Source organism: Podarcis gaigeae (assembly GCF_964106915.1).
Source record: "Podarcis gaigeae genome assembly, chromosome: 12".
Taxonomy (NCBI): domain Eukaryota; kingdom Metazoa; phylum Chordata; class Lepidosauria; order Squamata; family Lacertidae; genus Podarcis; species Podarcis gaigeae.
Window position 1 is genome coordinate 21,485,601 of NC_139688.1, and position 17,142 is coordinate 21,502,742.

The 17,142-nt window shown below is 43.5% G+C and overlaps 1 protein-coding gene across 12 annotated transcripts in view; it reads left to right on the plus strand.

The window, feature by feature from the left end:
• Window positions 1–17,142, plus strand: part of ABI1 (abl interactor 1) — a 96,255-nt gene that overhangs the window by 25,240 nt on the left and 53,873 nt on the right. For all 12 annotated transcript variants that reach the window (XM_083704967.1, XM_083704958.1, XM_083704960.1 and 9 more), the window contains exon 2: window positions 12,554–12,721. In XM_083704967.1, coding sequence (XP_083561093.1) covers window positions 12,554–12,721 — 168 coding nt within the window. The remainder of the gene's footprint in view (window positions 1–12,553; window positions 12,722–17,142) is intronic.

Here is a 17,142-nt window from a genome sequence, read left to right on the forward strand (position 1 = left end):
TATGGCCAAGCAACTGTGATATTTCACCACCCACATGCAGCTCTGTTCTTGGGCAGGCTTTCCTGGACTGACTTATGTTTTGAAGATTTTTGAAATCTGCACTGATGATGGGCTTAACAGGGCTTGGAGCAAGGTACCCCCTGGAGGTCCCCCTTGCTGCCTAGCCATTTTCCCTCCTGTAACACTCTGCCCAATTTCATCTGTTACTTTTCTGCCTTCTGCTCCCCACTGGGCACCCCATTGTAGCTGCTCCACTCTCTCCCCACATAGGCTTGCCAAGCATTGGGAAGGGGTCTTCTTCCCTCCCCCCTTAAATAAAACACACCTTTCCATAAGTTGGCTGGGCTTTGGTGTGCCTCTGGCATTGTTTCAAGGTCTCTGGGCAATGGATTTCTGCCCTGAAGCCCAAACCTAACCGTCCATCTAGGCTCAATTTCCTTGGCTTCTCATTTGATGATGGCTCCATAGCCATGCTGCTGTAGGCCCCTCGAGCCAGTTCGGCTATACCTACTTTCTTCCGCAAGACGTCTGTTAGGAGGTTTCTTTCTGGGTTTACCAATTGACCGCTATGTACTCGGTGGTTAATAGCAGGAGGTTCCCAGGCTTTCTTGGCGGTTCACGTTTGCAAATGGGAGAAACTGTTGCAGGCACCATGTGTACACCAGGTGTATTGTCTACACTACAACTCTCAGCACCCTTAACAAACAGAATTGTTTGGAGGAAGCCATGTGTGGCGATCACACAGGGTCCCCGGAGGTTTCACCGTCTATTGATCCCTGTGCCACCACTTTATTTCTTGCTGCCACCACCCAGGCCCTACCTGGTACAATACTGAGTCCAGTCAGGGTTAAATTGGAACATAAACTTATGTTTATTTATTGCAGTTTAACAAGCATGTCGTTTCATAAACGGTATCGGTCCATTACAATCATGGGTTGCCTGTCCAGACCTATAACTTCTGCTACCTACTCTCTCATTAAACCACCTCTCAGATATTTACTTGTCTTCCTAGTTCCTAACTGTTCCTGACTCAGCTTATTTTGCTACACTAACTCAACCTACCCACAGACTCTATCCCAATTCACTCACACTCCAACCAATCAACCACCCAACTCCCAATGAACTCCTCCCTTCGCCCCTCCCAGAGCTGGTTTTATAGTCCCTCTGACTCTACCTCTGGGTTCTGATTGGATAACCTGTTTAACTATTTCAACTGCAGCACTGTCATATGTTAACATAACACCATGTTGTCTATCACAGGGCTTTAAATGAAGGGTGTGAATGTGGTCTAATTTCAGTGGTGGTAGGTGAGGCTTGGTGCCAGTCCAGTTCTCTGTGGGTGCACGTTCTCACTGAGACTCCTGCCTAATAGCATAGTTCCTGCTTACCATCTCCTGTTCTGATAAGGCCAGTAGACTCCCAGCTTTGTTATCAAGCTTGAGCTGCTACTAACTAAAAAATGCAAACAGTTAAAGAACTTGGGAGCTGAGATTGTAAGACACAGCAAAATAGGAGATAAAGCCAGGATCCTCAGAACAGAATGTTCTGTGTAATTTGCATTGCAGTGCAAGCAACAAATTTTATGTTTTGTGCAGAATTCTGCATCCTGTGGACTTCTTACATTATAAAAGCAAGTTTCTAGTTACCAATGGCTCTGAAGTTATACTTGACAGTAGAAGATACTAGGAAGGAAGGATTCCCAGTTTTAGCAGGGGTTAAAACTTAAGGCCACTCATTTTCCCCACCCTTTTCTCAGGACTGGCAGAAACATAATACAGTAAGGGAGGGGGGAGGTTGTCAAGTTGGCTAATTTACATAATTTATGCTGATTGTATAATTAATGGTTCATGATTGAGAATTCTGCTCTACTTGGGTGCCGAGTTGTTTTCTTTTTATTAGCTGAAGGGCATAAACAGCCATGCACACAATTCTTGAAAATTTCTTTTGCTTTCCCTTGGTTAATGCTGTACTTCTCTGAAATTAACCAATGCGGAGTTAACCCGCTGTTTTCACATTCTTGTGGTCTAAATGCATATTGTTTAGCTTAATGACCTGAACTTCAGTCCTCTCAAAAATTGCAGTTATTATGAATCAGCGTGACTAAGCAAATGTAATCACTCTGAGCTGAAATGTAAACATTTTCCTAAGGCAAACTTGGCATGCTTTTCTGTTACTTTCCCTTGTCTTCCTATCTGCCTTAAACTATTAATAGTATTTTAAGCACAGAAGAATATAGAAATGTAGAGCTGGAAAGGGACCTTGAGCAACCACCATTTTGTAATCTACATTCATCCTCAAGTGGACATCAAAATGATTCTTCCCCCTGTCACATTCATTTTACAAGCAGTTGTAGCAGCACAAAGCTGGAATGTCCAAGCTGGCCTGTTGCCTTGTTCCTCCTTTCCCAGGATCCTGAGAGACCCTTTCCCACATTCCGTGGGGCGAACACACACACACACACACACACACACACTCTACAAAGCAGAGCTAAAAGTGTAAATGTGTCTTTCTCATCAGATCTCCCCCCCCCCCTTTTTCAGGGAGCTAATTTTTTATGTCTGGCATTTCCACTTCAAAAAGAATCTTCTGTAGGGCAGCTAGAAAAAAAAAATCTGTGCTTGAGGCCTTAGAGATCCTTATCAGTCAGAGGAGACAGTGGTGAACTAGATGGACTAACAGGCTGGTTCAGGGGGGTGCTGGCCTGGGGAGCCCCAGGTTTGAATCCTCACACAGCTGCAAAGTAGCTGAATGCTTCAGGCTCGCCCACTTCCCTCTGCATGACAGTCCCCTCCAACCAATACTTGCTCATGGCAAACCTATAGTTTTGCCGTTTGGGCTGACTTGCTCAAGCTGCGGTTCGCTCTTGATCCTGACTTGCAGCTATGTGCTCAGGACCTGATCTCGTGGGCCTTTCCCAAACAACAGAATTGGTGGACCCTCCCAGCAGGATGCTGAGCTCATTGTCTTGTTTTTGGGTCCCACCCATGTGTGGGTGGCTGAGCCATTTAACCACGACCACAGTTGCAATGGAGTTGACTTTCTCAGGAGCTGTTGCTCTTATATAGCCAAAATAGTGTTTGAAAGGTTCTGTAAGGCTTCCCAGTGCTGGCAGGGCCTTCTGTTTGGATCCCTCATGCCCCCAACCCCAGAGATCCGGTGTGGGAGACTTCCTAATATTGCTGAACTACAACTCCCATCATCCCTGGCCATTGACCAACTCCATTGCTGGGGTTTTAGTTCAGCAACATCTGGAGGGCCAAAGGTTCCACACGCCTGCTATAGATCTTTCTCCATTATAGGCTAGGTCTGTAGTCCTCTGTACAGAGCAGAGTATTTTAAGAGCAGACTTACGTAGCTATGTTTCTGTTCTGCCTTGTTAAATATTAATCTCCAGACTGCTCCCCACGGTGCAGAGGAGTTCTGTGGCTGCTGCCTTAGTGAGTGCTGACCTGGCGTTCTTCCTTCCTATCTTATGTATTGAGGTCATGGCGGACCTGCTCCTGGGCCATAATGGCAAGAGCTGGGCTCCTGCTAAGCGCCTCTTAAAAGCTTTGTGGAAATGTGAAGAAACGCCCAGCAATATCTCAAGCCCCCCACCTCAAAAAACCAAAAACCCACAACCCTCACTCGATAGGTAGCGCTCTCGTAATTATTTTAAATGACCTCTGGATTTACAGTTCTTAATCGTTGCTGCAAATTGGACTCTTGGCTTGTAGTCTGTAAACATTAGCTAGCGCAAGTGGGATAATTAAACCTCTGGGACACATTATCACAGATCACGTGTGGAAGGCTTAGACTGAGCTGAACAGGAACTCGAGGGGAGCTTGGAGAAACTGGGACCTGTTTCTACAAGAAATAACGAAAATAGTTGAATAGTGCCTTAAAAGTGCAGGCCAGCCTTCCAAGTTCTTAAAAAACGAAAAACAAAACACCAAACATGAGAGGTGGATGGATAACACTTTAGAGCAGCCTTTCTCAACCTTGGGTTCCCATATGTTGTTGGACTACAACTCTCAGCCATTGCTCCTGCTAGAGAGGCATGGTGGGAGTTTTAGTTCATTGTCATCTGGGGACCCAGGGCTGACACAGGCTGCATTAGAGGGTTACTTCAAACTGCTGAGAGACACCAAGGAGTGTCTTGCGTCAGGGCATATATAGGGGTGCTGCTTGGAGTCAGGCAGTCAGGTCCTGCATCCAGAGCAGTGACCAGCGGAGGAATGACCTTTTGGAGGAGCATAGAGAGAAGAATTGCCATGGTGTATCTGCAAGTAGTGCAACCAGACGCCTTCATTTGCCCCAGCTGCAACAAAAAAAGTATCTCCCATATCAGTCTCTACAGCAGCGGTCAGCAAACTTTTTCAGCAGGGGGTCAGTCCACTGTCCCTCAGACTATATATATATATATTTTGGGGGGGAATGAACGAATTCCTATGCCCCACAAATAACCCAGAGATTCATTTTAAATAAAAGGACACATTCTACTCATGTAAAAACACACTGATTCCCAGACCATCTGTGGGCCGGATCCAGAAAGCAATTGGGCCGGATCCAGCTTCCAGGCCTTAGTTTGCCTACCCATGCTCTACAGCCACAGCAGGCACTGTAACTCTCAAACGGATTGACTCCACCCCTAAAGGCTCACTCCCCCATTGTCTTCCAAGACAGACAGATGCCAGCGACTGGCTATATAGAGTTTATCTAACCACTTACTATAGGGGCGAGGCTTTCTCTCTCCCAGTGATTATTGATTGTATATGTAGGCACTGATTAATAAAGGAAGTTAATGCTCAGTATTGGGGATTAGCAGAGGAAAGGCACTTTCCCGGTTGGTGATCTGAATCAATATAACTTTTTCTCATGACCATTGTGTTTAAGTAGCCATCACAATAGCCTTATCTTCCATGAATTTGTCAAACCCCCTCATGATTTTGAAGCCATCCAATATCTTTCGTACTTCTGCAAACCTTGGGCTTCTCCCAAGTTTGCTGAGACCTCCCTCTTGTGCCTTAGTGGTGCTGTTTTGGCACTGGCAGTTAGTTGCAGCCTGAAAATTGTGGAAGGAATGACAAATGAAATGTCTACAACTCTCTTGCTATTTCCTGCTCTCCCCCTCCTCTTTCAAGAGTCTTCCCTTGGCTGCGTACCAGATGACTCCAGCTGAGTTAGAGAGTTCAGCATCCTTTCTCCTTGCAGCCTTGCTAGACTCACAATGTCCATCTAGCAATGAATCCCTTGATACTCTTTCAACACCAGAGAGTTTGGGTGAAGAGATGCTAAGGTGGTGGTGATGATGAAAACTGCCTGTTCAGGTCTTTAGAGGCAGGAAGAATCACTCAGTAATCTGAGACTTACTAAAGTCCTGGGCTTTGTTGTTGTTGATGATGATAATATTTTTTTATTTGTACCCCGCCCATCTGACTGGGTTGCTCCAGCCACTCTGGGCAGCTCCCAGCATAGAAAATATTAGAAACATATTAGAAAAACATAGAAAATATTAAAAAGCTTCCCTATACAGGGCTGCCTTCAGTTTCCTAAATGTTATCAAATTACTCATCTCCTTAACATCTGGTGGGAGGCATTCCACAGGGTGGGCACCACTACCAAAAAGGCCCTCTGCCTGTTAAGAACGCCTGAATGAACCTTAAACCGAAAATTGCTTTCAGTTGTGCACATTTTATTTTTAAACTGCTTCACAAACCCTTAGGTTTTGCTTTCTCCAAAATATGCTGGTCAGGCACAATGGAGGTCATTACAGCAGCCTTGCAAATTGGGGAAGCGGTACTTTTTCTCCATGCCCTGGCCTTCTGCGGCTTCCTTTACCACCACCTGCGCCAGCAGTTCTCTTCCTATTCTATTCAGGTAAAAAGAAAAGTGTCTAGAACAGTGCCCCCGCTTTCCCCTCCGGGATAGTGTAGAAGTTAAGCAGTACTTGAGGCTAGCAAGAAAAACATGCCTGTTCTGGCTACACCTCGCCTGTTCCTTCACGGTTAGCCTCAGTCTTGCTTTTGTGGTGCGGTGTGCGGAAAGGAGATGCTGCCCGCGCCCATTGCCACGTGAGTGCCACACTCCCTCGTGTGACATTGAAAAAGCTAGTCTGTCAGGGGAGGGGAAACATGGGAAGGGAGATGGGGAGAAACTGGTGTTGTGGCTGCCTCCCAAATGGAGTCTGAACAGGGGTGAGGTCGGCGGGGGGCGGGGAGAGAAAGCAAAATTAGCCAACTCTGGCTGCATCCTCTTCTTGCAGAAGAAGCACAGAACTAAATGAAACCACTTCTCCTCAGACACGCTTTCAGTGCCTGCCCATCCTTGCAAAGACAGAATGAAGGCACATCCAGTAGGTGGGCACCCTATCTACAATGAAATCCTGATTTAAGATAGCTCTTCATTTTTGAAGTGTCAAGATCAGGGGTCAGCAACCTTTTTCAGCCGTGGGCCGGTCCACAGTCCCTCAGACCATGTGCTGGGCCGGACTATATTTTGAAGGGAAAAAAAGAACAAATTCCTATGCCCCACAAATAACCCAGAGATGTATTTTAAGTAAAAACACGCATTCTGCTCATGTAAAAACACCAGGCAGGCCCCACAAATAACCCAGAGATGCATTTTAAATAAAAGCACACATTCTACTCATGTAAAAACACACTGATTTCCGGACTGTCCACAGTCCGGATTGAGAAGGTGATTAGGCCACATCTGGCTCCCGGGCCTTAGGTTGCCTACCCCTGGTCAAGATGATCAGTTTCTTGCCGCATCCTCCGAGCCCAGAAGGAAGAGGGAGGCAGCTCTGCATTCAGCTGTTAGATCAGCGAACTGTGTTCTGGGCAGGGTGAGTTTAGCTCTTACACTTGGCTCATAGCTGCACCTCTCTAACCTGGCAGTGGGCGTGTACATTTTTGGGACCCACTCTTTTGCGTTTGTAAGCAGTTTTAATGTTGCATTTTCTATTGCCATAACCTACCCTGGCACCTTAGGGTGAAGGGCAGGTAATAAATTAAAATATTGCGATTAGCAATATAATAGTAGTAGGGGGAGGGGAAATGCCCTTAGATCACGGGTTCCCAAAGTATGGCCCGTGAGCTTCATTCTTATGGCCTGTGAAGTGTCTGTAAAAATGCAATTAAAATTCATAGAGCATATAATGTAGCACACTGCAGTTTCTACAATGGGCAGTAAAATCAATAAGGAGTCTGCCAAGACACTCAGCATTTTTCAGGTGATCTAGGGGAAAACAAGTTTGCCCTAGATCAAAAGTCAGTCTGTCTGGGGAGCCTTGCCCACTCAGCTGCTTGGGATTTCCCCACTCTCCTTTTCTGCATGGAAGTGTGTGACAGGCCACATTGCAGGAGCATTGTGGACCCAGAGCTTGTTTTTAGCTTGCTCCGGGAGACTAGGCAAGTGGCTATTTACAAGTTTATATCTGAGGAAACAGGAAGCCTATGGAGACTAGGAAATGACGAGAGAAAGAGAAGGGGAATGTGTGCCCACTGCCAATGGACTCTCTGGTTTCTGAATCTACAGCAAATGCTGCCGTAGTGTTTGCAACCTTTCTTTGCCCCAATGAGGACTAAGAAAGTACTTTTTGTATTAACAGATGTACTAGGTTTCTGTGGATTCCAGGTCTTGTACTTTTTAAAAAAGATATAGCTGTATGCAGCATACACCTAAACATACAGGCTTTTGACAGTTCTGAGAGTGGAAACATATTCCCTTCCAGTGCCCTTATGAGGATCACTTCATGTAGATAGAGGGTGCTTGAATTGCACTGAAACGTTGATACTGACATAGGCCTGTCCAATAAGCTTGGCATATACTAAAACTGGTGGGAGTAGAATTTAATTCCTCAATCTGCAATTAATGTACTGCAAGTGCTGCTACAACCTGAGGACAAACATAACTAGCTAAACTGTTCCACTTGCCAGGAAATGTAAATTGAATTCTGTAGGTTTCTCAGAAAGCTTAAGCAATAAGTGAAGTGAATTAGCGGAAGTGAATTGCTTAAATGAAAGCACGTTGACCATTGTCTTTCCTTGACACAGTTCTGTAGGTTACAGCATCCTGTGCTAAGTAAAATGTGATGTGGACAGATTGTTTAAGTCATGTGTAAATGGATTAAAATAATCTAATTTGTTTCTCACCAGCCAGTGCTAAGTAGACTGGGCTACATGAAAACGTATGCAGGGCTCAATGCAAAACTTCTGAATTTCTTTTCAGCAGGAATTCATTCAGCGTCTTTTATAGGCTTGCATGCATTTAAATTGTACAGGTCTGTTTATTCAAGGGGTTGTTAAAAAGAAGTTTAGCTGCAGCTCTCCCCCCTTACAACAATTGAACTGATTCCTCAGCACATTTACATATGAACATTTGTGCTGCTTTTCAGCTACACAGCCCCAATACAGGTTAAATTGTAGTTCTTGTTGCAAAAAATTATAGCAACTCTTTACAGCAACCCCTTTCAAGAAAGACTTGTTAAAAAAAGCAGAATATACAAAATCATTTATTTGAACCCACAGGTATTAAACATGATGAAAGGAAGCTTTTGAGACACACAGGGCTTCTCTTCCTAGGGCTAAATAATCAGAAAGATAATGGCACCTGGCTGGCTTTTGCCAACAATGTTTGGAGGCATCCCTCAGTGTCCCTGTTGCCTTGTCTCTGCTTCTGGTAAATCATTATCCTGCCATCCCCATTTCTGCCATGTGAACATGCTTGCTTTTGGTATTTTTTAGTGTAAGCTGCTGGTAAGTTGCTTAATATTATCATTCACCTTATCTGCTCGTTCACTGATCTTTAACTAGTGACCAGGATCTGCTGCTGGGTTGCAGCGTCATCTAAGATGGGTCACAACCTGGAACAGCAGCAGTATACAAATCTATGGTAAATTTAAAAAAAGAAATAGGTCTTGAAATGCATGTTTGAGTTCAAAGTGGGCCCCGGGTTTGAAAACAAGGAAGACTAGAACACATGCATCTCATTGCGTACCACATGAGCATTGAGGTACCAGCTTGCCATTTCACTCACTGCAATCAGCACTCTTTCACCATGGAGGATAGTATTGTAGACAAATAGGGGAGGTTTTTTGGCCCTAACTTTCACCATAATAACCATTGCCCTCTTGGCTGCTGGACCTGTGAAGGACAGGGCTGTTGTAGATTAAATGAATATAGCGTTGAAGTGATAGTATTGTAGTCATAGTGGAGCTTACTGAGTGATCTTTGACTTGAGAATAGGAGTTTTATAGTGTAGCAAATCCCTGTTTTCATCTGTGACAAGCTGGAAGTATAGCACAGGGGTATGTTGCAGCAGACAGTTAATTAGTTTGTTCATAAAGTTGCCTCCAGGGACAAAGTAGTAAATGAAAAATGTGTTTCCTCCAGAGGGAGAACTACTTAGGTGCAAGGCATGGCTATATCTGCATCCAGGCCTTGTGGGACTCTTGGAAGTGAGGGGTGAAAGGCTCATCCAAAGTACAACAGCAGTTTATCTTATCAAAGCTGGAGGTTAATGTGGAAGGTGTATAGTGTAGATGCCTGGATAGCTCAGTCGGTTAGAGCATGGTATTGATAATGCCAGGGTTTCAGATTTGATTCCTGTATGGAACAACTGCATATTCCTGCATTGCAAGGGGTTAGATGATCCTCAAGAGTCCCGTCCACTTCTACAATTCTATGATTCCAAGTACAAAATCTATTGTCTTCTCTCTAGCTTTACTTCTGCATTATTTTGAATGCTAGAGGGCTTCAGCTTCCAATGCTACAAATGTGCTGAAGACATCTGCTTTACTCCTGACCTTCCTAGAAGGTCTGAAGGGGGCTCATAATAAGTGCATTTGACTGAACCCACTTGCAAGCCCCTTGTGATCGGGAACCCTGACCATTGGGAGACTTGCAAGTGCATTCAAGCAGAAGACCCTCTCAGATCTTTCTGCTCAATGCAGAAAGGTTGGGAGTCCGTGGGTGGACCTGTCTCTACTCGCTAGTTCTAACCCTTTCGAATGCTTTCATAGGACACCCGGCTTCCAGTTACTTGTTGGTTGGAACTTTCCCAGCCAGCGCAAACATTCTTTTATTAAACTGGCCATTGAGAGAAATGTAGTCATCCAATGGAAAAGCCTTGTTTGGTGTGTTAAGAAGAGGTGGTAATAGCACTGCACACCTATAATCCTGCACCCCAGCTCCTTTTGCTTCTTTGCGAATAGAAGAAGCATTTTTGCTGCATGCCTCCCTCCTTATTGCCCCAGACTTTCGATTCCACTGCATTTTTAATAGCAGGGAAAAACATTTAGATGGAGGGGTTAATGATGCAACATTGAAAGCTCCGGTTTGCACTCACCGCAGTCAGGAAATACAAAGCTTGGTTTGAGTGCCAATTGAACACTCCATTTCCTGGCTAAGCTTGCTATTTAGGTTTTTTTTTTAAAGGCTGCATAGAACCTGTGTCTGTATGTTTCTCTGTGCCTTCCTGTTTGCACATTTCAGTTTGTCAATAGCAATATTTCTTCCTTTGAAAGAAGCACTCTGGTAGATATAAAGTGCTGTGCCAAACGGAAATGGTGTGCTTCGTTTAGCGTTTTGATAGCAACCTGTCTGAACTATATGCTTATCGTTCCGGAAAAGCAAAAGGCTGCTCTTCCTGCATACGGCTTCCTGTGCATGTCTATAAGCTGCAGCATGCTCTCGATCTAAGCGACAGCAGGAGACTTGGGAAGTTTGCAAGTGCCACAATTCAGAGAGACCTGGAGATCATAAAGCCTTTAGGTTAGCCCAGAAGCCTTGTGTGGATGTTGCAGGTGTAGCAGTCCCAAATGCTGCCTTAGCCATCTTTGCAGGAAGATAAAGCAATTTTATTTGGCCCTAAAATATTTTTACTGTACCTATCTGTTAGAAGGCAGGCTGAATGTTGGTTCTAGATAGCTTAGAGGTTTTGTCCCTCCATTGTATTTTGACTGTTTGCACTGTCTCTTCTTGCTTGCCCTTCTTCTGCTTGTCCACATTCTCCTGTTTGTGAGAAGTGATGTAGAATCCTGTGGCACAGTATATAATCTGGAAACCAGAAAATCCCTGATTCAAATCTCACTCCAGCTCTGAACTGTTTAATAGATTTAGGAAAGTATCTCTTATGTATCAGCCCTATATTGCAAACAGGCTGTTCATAGCTGCTGGCACTGGATGCTCGTATATGTGCTCTCCAACATTTTAGCAATAGGCTGTTGAAGGTCTCAAGTCCCTGCAATATTCCACTCACGTTTTGAACAGCTGTTCTGTGGGAGGCAGGAGGATGGGACTTGTTTGATTAAGTTGTAGTTAGTGTTGCAGAGGAAGGCGAGAGAGCAAAGATGTAGCTGGGCGAAACACATGAATGGAAGTGCTTTCTTTACCCCTTCCCAACATGCAGAAGGAAATTTAATTTTCATAATTAAAAGTTGTGTTTTGGAGCTGCCCTTTTGCTTACGCAACACCCTTAACAGTGTGAGTCCAATGTTATGAATGCTGAGCCAAAGCTTAGAATTCGAACTTTTTGAATTTGCTGTTGAATATTTTGGAGGCTGACATTTTGTGGTGGGCAATCAAGGAATCTTCTAGTTCTGGCAAAAAATCTAGGTTCTGTAGTATTGGAACTTCACTCCAAGAATGGATGGAATGGTTCCTTTAAATTCTGGAAATTATTGAGACTGATGTACTGATGTACCAGTGGAGTAATGGCATATATGTCCCAACTTTTAGGGGGAAAGAGCTTTGCTGGATTAGGCCAAGGTCTGTTGCTCCCTAGTAACTGGCATTCAGAGGCATATTGATTCTAAACTTGGAGGGAATGTGTGTATCGCTATCTATCTATCTGTCATTTATCAATCCATCTAATCTATCTATGCGCCATTGATAGACCATGAATCTGTCTGATCCAGTTTTGAAGCCATCTAAAAGAGTGGCCATCAGCTACAGTTAATTCAATAAGTTAATAGCATGCTGAGTGCCTTTTTAATTTTAGTGGAACTCACAAATAACATTGGGAAGATGCTTGTTTAGCAAGTTGTATTTGTAAAACAATAAGAAATGTAACTGGTTTAAGCAGTAAGGAAAGCTTTTAAAACATTTCTCCAAAAGTTTTAGTAGGCAATCTAGACCCAATGCAGGTTTTTTTCTAGGAGGATTGTGGGAAAGAGAACATCTAGCACGGGGGGGGGGGGGAGGGAAGGAATGTGCCCTCCTGATTTACGCAGGATTTCTGAAATTCTACACTTCAAGAATATTGGGGAGTTTTTATTCCACCATCCTCCATTCACTGCCTAGAATAAAAGATATGGGAGAGCTATAAAAGTGTTGCTGTAGTAAATTATTAGAGGTTTTCTACTGATCCTGCAGCAGAGTTTTAAACAAGACCATATGCTGCTAGTTGCTTATTCCTTCGGCTCTCTCTGTGTTGCGGATTTCTGGTTCTACCTTATCAGACTGCACATCCAGTAATAAGGTCTTCTGGGTGATCTAAATTATTAAAGAGGTTCTTCTCCCTCTCTCTGAACTTTGAAAAATAATACACCTCTCTCTCTTCGTTCCTTCAGGCTCCAGACAAAAGGAAAGCATTAGAAGAGACCAAAGCATACACAACTCAGTCTTTGGCCAGTGTTGCTTATCAGATCAATGCACTGGCCAACAATGTGCTCCAACTACTGGATATCCAAGCGTCCCAGCTCCGGAGAATGGAGTCCTCAATCAATCATATTTCCCAGGTAATTTCCCCCCAGAGATGTTTAAGATATACTTTTCTTGGATGTTCCAAAGATGTGAGAGATTTTTTGAGATGGTTCACGTGCAATGCCAACTCATGGTTTGATAGTGATGTAAATAAGCTTTAGGCTTGCATATGCTTTCATTCTCTAGTGTGTTCGGATCACCTTTTGTAGCTAGTCGTAGCACAGAAAGCAGAAATGCATCTACAGTAGCACAACTGCACACCTCCATTTGTCCCGTCTGCAACAAAGCACATCTCTTCTGTATCTGTTTCTACAGCCCAGGGGCACCAGCTCTTGGGGGCCCGAGCCCTTTTGGGCCCTCCCAATATTTTTGGGTGGGGGCTGCACCCCTCCCATGTCCAAAGAACACGGGGGTGGAGCTGACCGCGGCACGCCTTCAGTGGCTAGCTTCTTCGCCTTCCGCAGAGGGGGAGGATGGCCGAAGCAGTGTGATGTTGCCCCCTCCCAATCGCCCTTGCAAGTTGGCATCTCTGCTACCGACGCAGCAAGTGCTGCGATCTTCCAACAGTTTGATTTCACCCACAAAGGCACACCCCTCCATTGCCAACTGAGACCGACGGATGCCAACAACAACAGTCACTACATTCACTTGCCCTTCGAACCAGTGTTTCAGATCACAATCAAACTACAGTCGTATCTTGGAAGTTGAACAGAATCCATTCCGGAAGTCCGTTCGACTTCCAAAACGCGGCTTCTGATTGGCTGCAGAAAGCTCTTGCAGCCAGTTGGAAGCCCCGATGGACATTCGGCTTTCAAAAACAGTTTGCAAACCAGAACATTCACTTCCGGATTTGCAGCATTCTGGGGCCAAAACGTTCGAGAACTAAGCCGTACGAAAACCAAGGTACGACTGTAATGTTAGATTCTGGTTTGGGGGGTAAGCGAGAGCCATAGTTTACTGAATGAATGGACTTCTCGTTACAGTTGCAGACTGTTAGCATTAGATACATAAAGCAAATGGCTAAAGAGCAAATATATATAAATATACCTTTGTTTGGTTTTATTTTTGAAATGGCAGGACATCAGCGGGTTTGTGGATGTTGGGTGATATCCAGTCATACTAAGAGCACTGAAATCAGTAGACATAAGTTAATGGCGTCACTGATCACCCCTCCCCTAGCCAGATTGTCTTTAATCTTATAAGCTTGTTTTATATCTTACTGGCTGCTTATTAATACTAATTGTGCCATAGTCTGAATTCTCTGCTGGTACAAAAGGTGCAGCCTCTTGTTTTGTTTAGCTCTTGGCTTGAGCTGAAGGCCTTGCTATGAAGAAAGCTTTTGAGTCACCTGATACATGAACTGTTTGCTAAAAGATTGTGAACAATTAATGCTTTGTAAAGCATTTTGAGAGTATTTAGCAAGGACACTTGTAGCTCTTTTGGTCGTTAGGCCTTTTGAAAATTAATCTCTGTTGTATAAGCCTCCCCAGACTTCTTTATAAAAGTTTAACTTATATCTAGCTCTAGCATTGTGAGGTTCTTTAAAAAAGTTAGCCAGTTGTTCTTCATTAAATTTATTTAAAAAACAAAATCCTATACCCAGCCTTTGCTTTCCACTTAGTTTACCTCTATGAGTGTGTGTGTGTGTGTGTGTGTGTGTGTGTTTGTTTGTGTCTGTGTCGCTGTTAGAAACAGATATGAAAGCCAGGAGCCAAATGGCACCTTAAACCTAGGTTATGGGCGCAACAACAGAATGTCTAGGTGCGTTTTTTTTAATAGCAAGACTACAAAGCTGAAAATGAATGAACTGCAGCTAAAATATTTTGTTCATTTTTCACATGTTCATTTTTCAGTCCTTCCCCTAATATTCTTATGAGGGTCTCTTCTCCAGTCTTCAGAGAGTAGCTGGAAGTGGGGAGGCAGAAAAAAGTCCTCCTTCCTTTCCACTCTGCAGTTTTTATCTGAAATGTTAGGTGTAGTACTGCTACCAGAGCTCAGAAACTGCTCACACTAATGAAATTCGCTGTTGCAAAATGCACTCAGAACAATGGGAGTATCAAACACTGGTGTGTGTGTGTGTGTGTGTGTGTGCGCACGCACTGTCTTTTGAGTTAAGCCACTTTGTCTACATGGATAGTAAGAATTATAATTATTTATTTGCCAGCACCTCGCAGTGCAATGTGCTGCAGTGGAAGTTGTAGAAGGCAGATCTGGTGCATTGCATTCTGAGATTTTTTGAAGGCCTCTTTGGGTTGGGATTTACACAAAAAAAGCAAAAACGTCTGCATATTCTGCTCCATCCTCCATTTAGCAACTACTTTCCTCCTAATTTGTGGATTGAGTGTGACAACTGTGGTTCCCTCTGAGCATGGCTTGTTCCGTCTACAAGATGGAATCAACTGTTGCATTTCCAATAGCTGCTAACTCTTAAGCAACTTCCTTTCAGCAGTTTCTCCTGCTAGGCTACTATACGTATTGCTAGGTTTCCCTTGGGGTTCAAAACACTCGTCGGACTTCGCTGTTCTTTCACATTTCAGCATCTCTACCAGAAATGTCAGAGGAAGTTGGACTTTCTGAAAGAGCTGTTGAAAGGGAAATTGCTTGCCGCTACCATGGCCTCCTAGCGTCTTCCCAGTAAGGGTTTTGCTAAGTTGGTTGCGAAATCATATGCACTACTGAAGTCCCAGATTTTCAGTAAGCCTTACCTGGGCAGTTACTGTTAGCAAAATAGGTTCCAAGCTTGCCTGGTTAAGTGCCATCAGTTTGGATAATGGCATGTACTTCAAGGTAAAGTGTGGTTTTTAAGGCACCAGTTTTCAGACTGTTCTAGGGGCTCCAGGAATTCCTTAGAAACCTCTTAGGAGTTTCTGTATTGAGGGCAAGATTCACAGAAAGGCATGAATAGAGGACAAACTTCCACTGCTATTGAACTGTGTAGCCACAGTGAAGCAATGTGTGTGAATGTGTTCTGGGGCGCCCTCTCAGTCCGTGTGAGCTTACAATGACTGCAAGAGGTCTGTGCTATTCCTACATGAATAGTGTGCACCCTAGAATACATTCCTCAGAATACTCTGCAATGAGTAGGTTCTGTGGAAGATGGATGGAAGGGTTTTTTTTGGCAGATGTATCCATGTGGAATGAAGACCATGCTTTTATGTGTGAGGTGTGTGATACTTTACTGCAAAAACTGAGAGTTTAAAGAGTTATCAGGGCATTTTTGTTTATTACTTAACCCAAACTCCCCACCACCACACACACAACTTGGAAATTGCCGAGGGTCTCAGCGGACCCCTTTATGACTTTATTCCCCTGTTCTAATGTGCTGCAATAGACGCTGTATGGTTTTTCATTGTATTTTCATTGCTTCTTTTATTTCTTACGTATTGTATTTTATTGTGTTATAATTTGAATTAAAAATACAATATAAGAAATAAAAGAAGCAATAAAAAAATACAATTGAAAGTCAATATAAATACTTAATGGTGTGGCTGTGCCATCTGTCTCACATCTTCAACCACAAATCTGCACGCACACATAAATGGAAGTTCTTGTGGGCCACAGTTTGGGAACTTCTGACCAAACCCACATGCATGGAATCAAGCAGTTGTTTGAAATTCACAGCCTTAGTGGATGTTTTGAGGGCTTGTAAAGAATTGCATGAAAACAGGAAGGTTATATTCTAAAATGGTCTTACCATTCTAAGCCTGGCAACTTCCAGCTACATAAGTGGGAAGACCTTTTGACACTTCTGGAAAGATGTCTGAGCATCAGCAGGTATCCAGGAAGGAGTTCTGTTGAGTTATGAGCTCTACTGCTTGAGCTATTTCTGGATTATTCAGTGTCTTGCTTAATGCAAACTATTTAAAGCACAGATTCAGGAATAAAAACAATATCTTGTGCAGCCTTAATGCATTGTGGTGTTTGAAAGCTCCTGCTTATGATCTGTTGTTTTTTTTTTTTTTAAATGAATTTTTTTTTTCAAATGCCAGGGATTTGTAAAGCCAGAAGCTGTTGTGTTATAACTATGGAACAATAGAGTCTTCTCTGCAGCGCTCTATTTTAGGATTATATTTTCAATATGTAATTTTTGATCCATAAAAAGTTACCAGAAAAGCATCAATTAGTGCTGAAATAGCGTAAATGCTGCTGCTATGATTAATGCACAATTAATACTTCTTTTCAAAAAGTTGCGTAATATTCAGCACTAAAAACTCTGATACCCAAGGTTTTTCATGCATTTATAGCTCTGATTTGTGTCAGTGGGTGGGGGTGGGTGGGTGTATAATTTCTCACAAAATAAAAAGCTGCTTCTGAACAATGCTTTCCTTTTTATATGTAACCTGGTATTATCAAACCACCAAATGTTCTGAAATCGCATTAGACCTCAATTGTCTTCGGCATGAGATGTTCTTGATGTATGTGGTATTTGTCCTCTGGATGAATTCCAGTTTCCCCG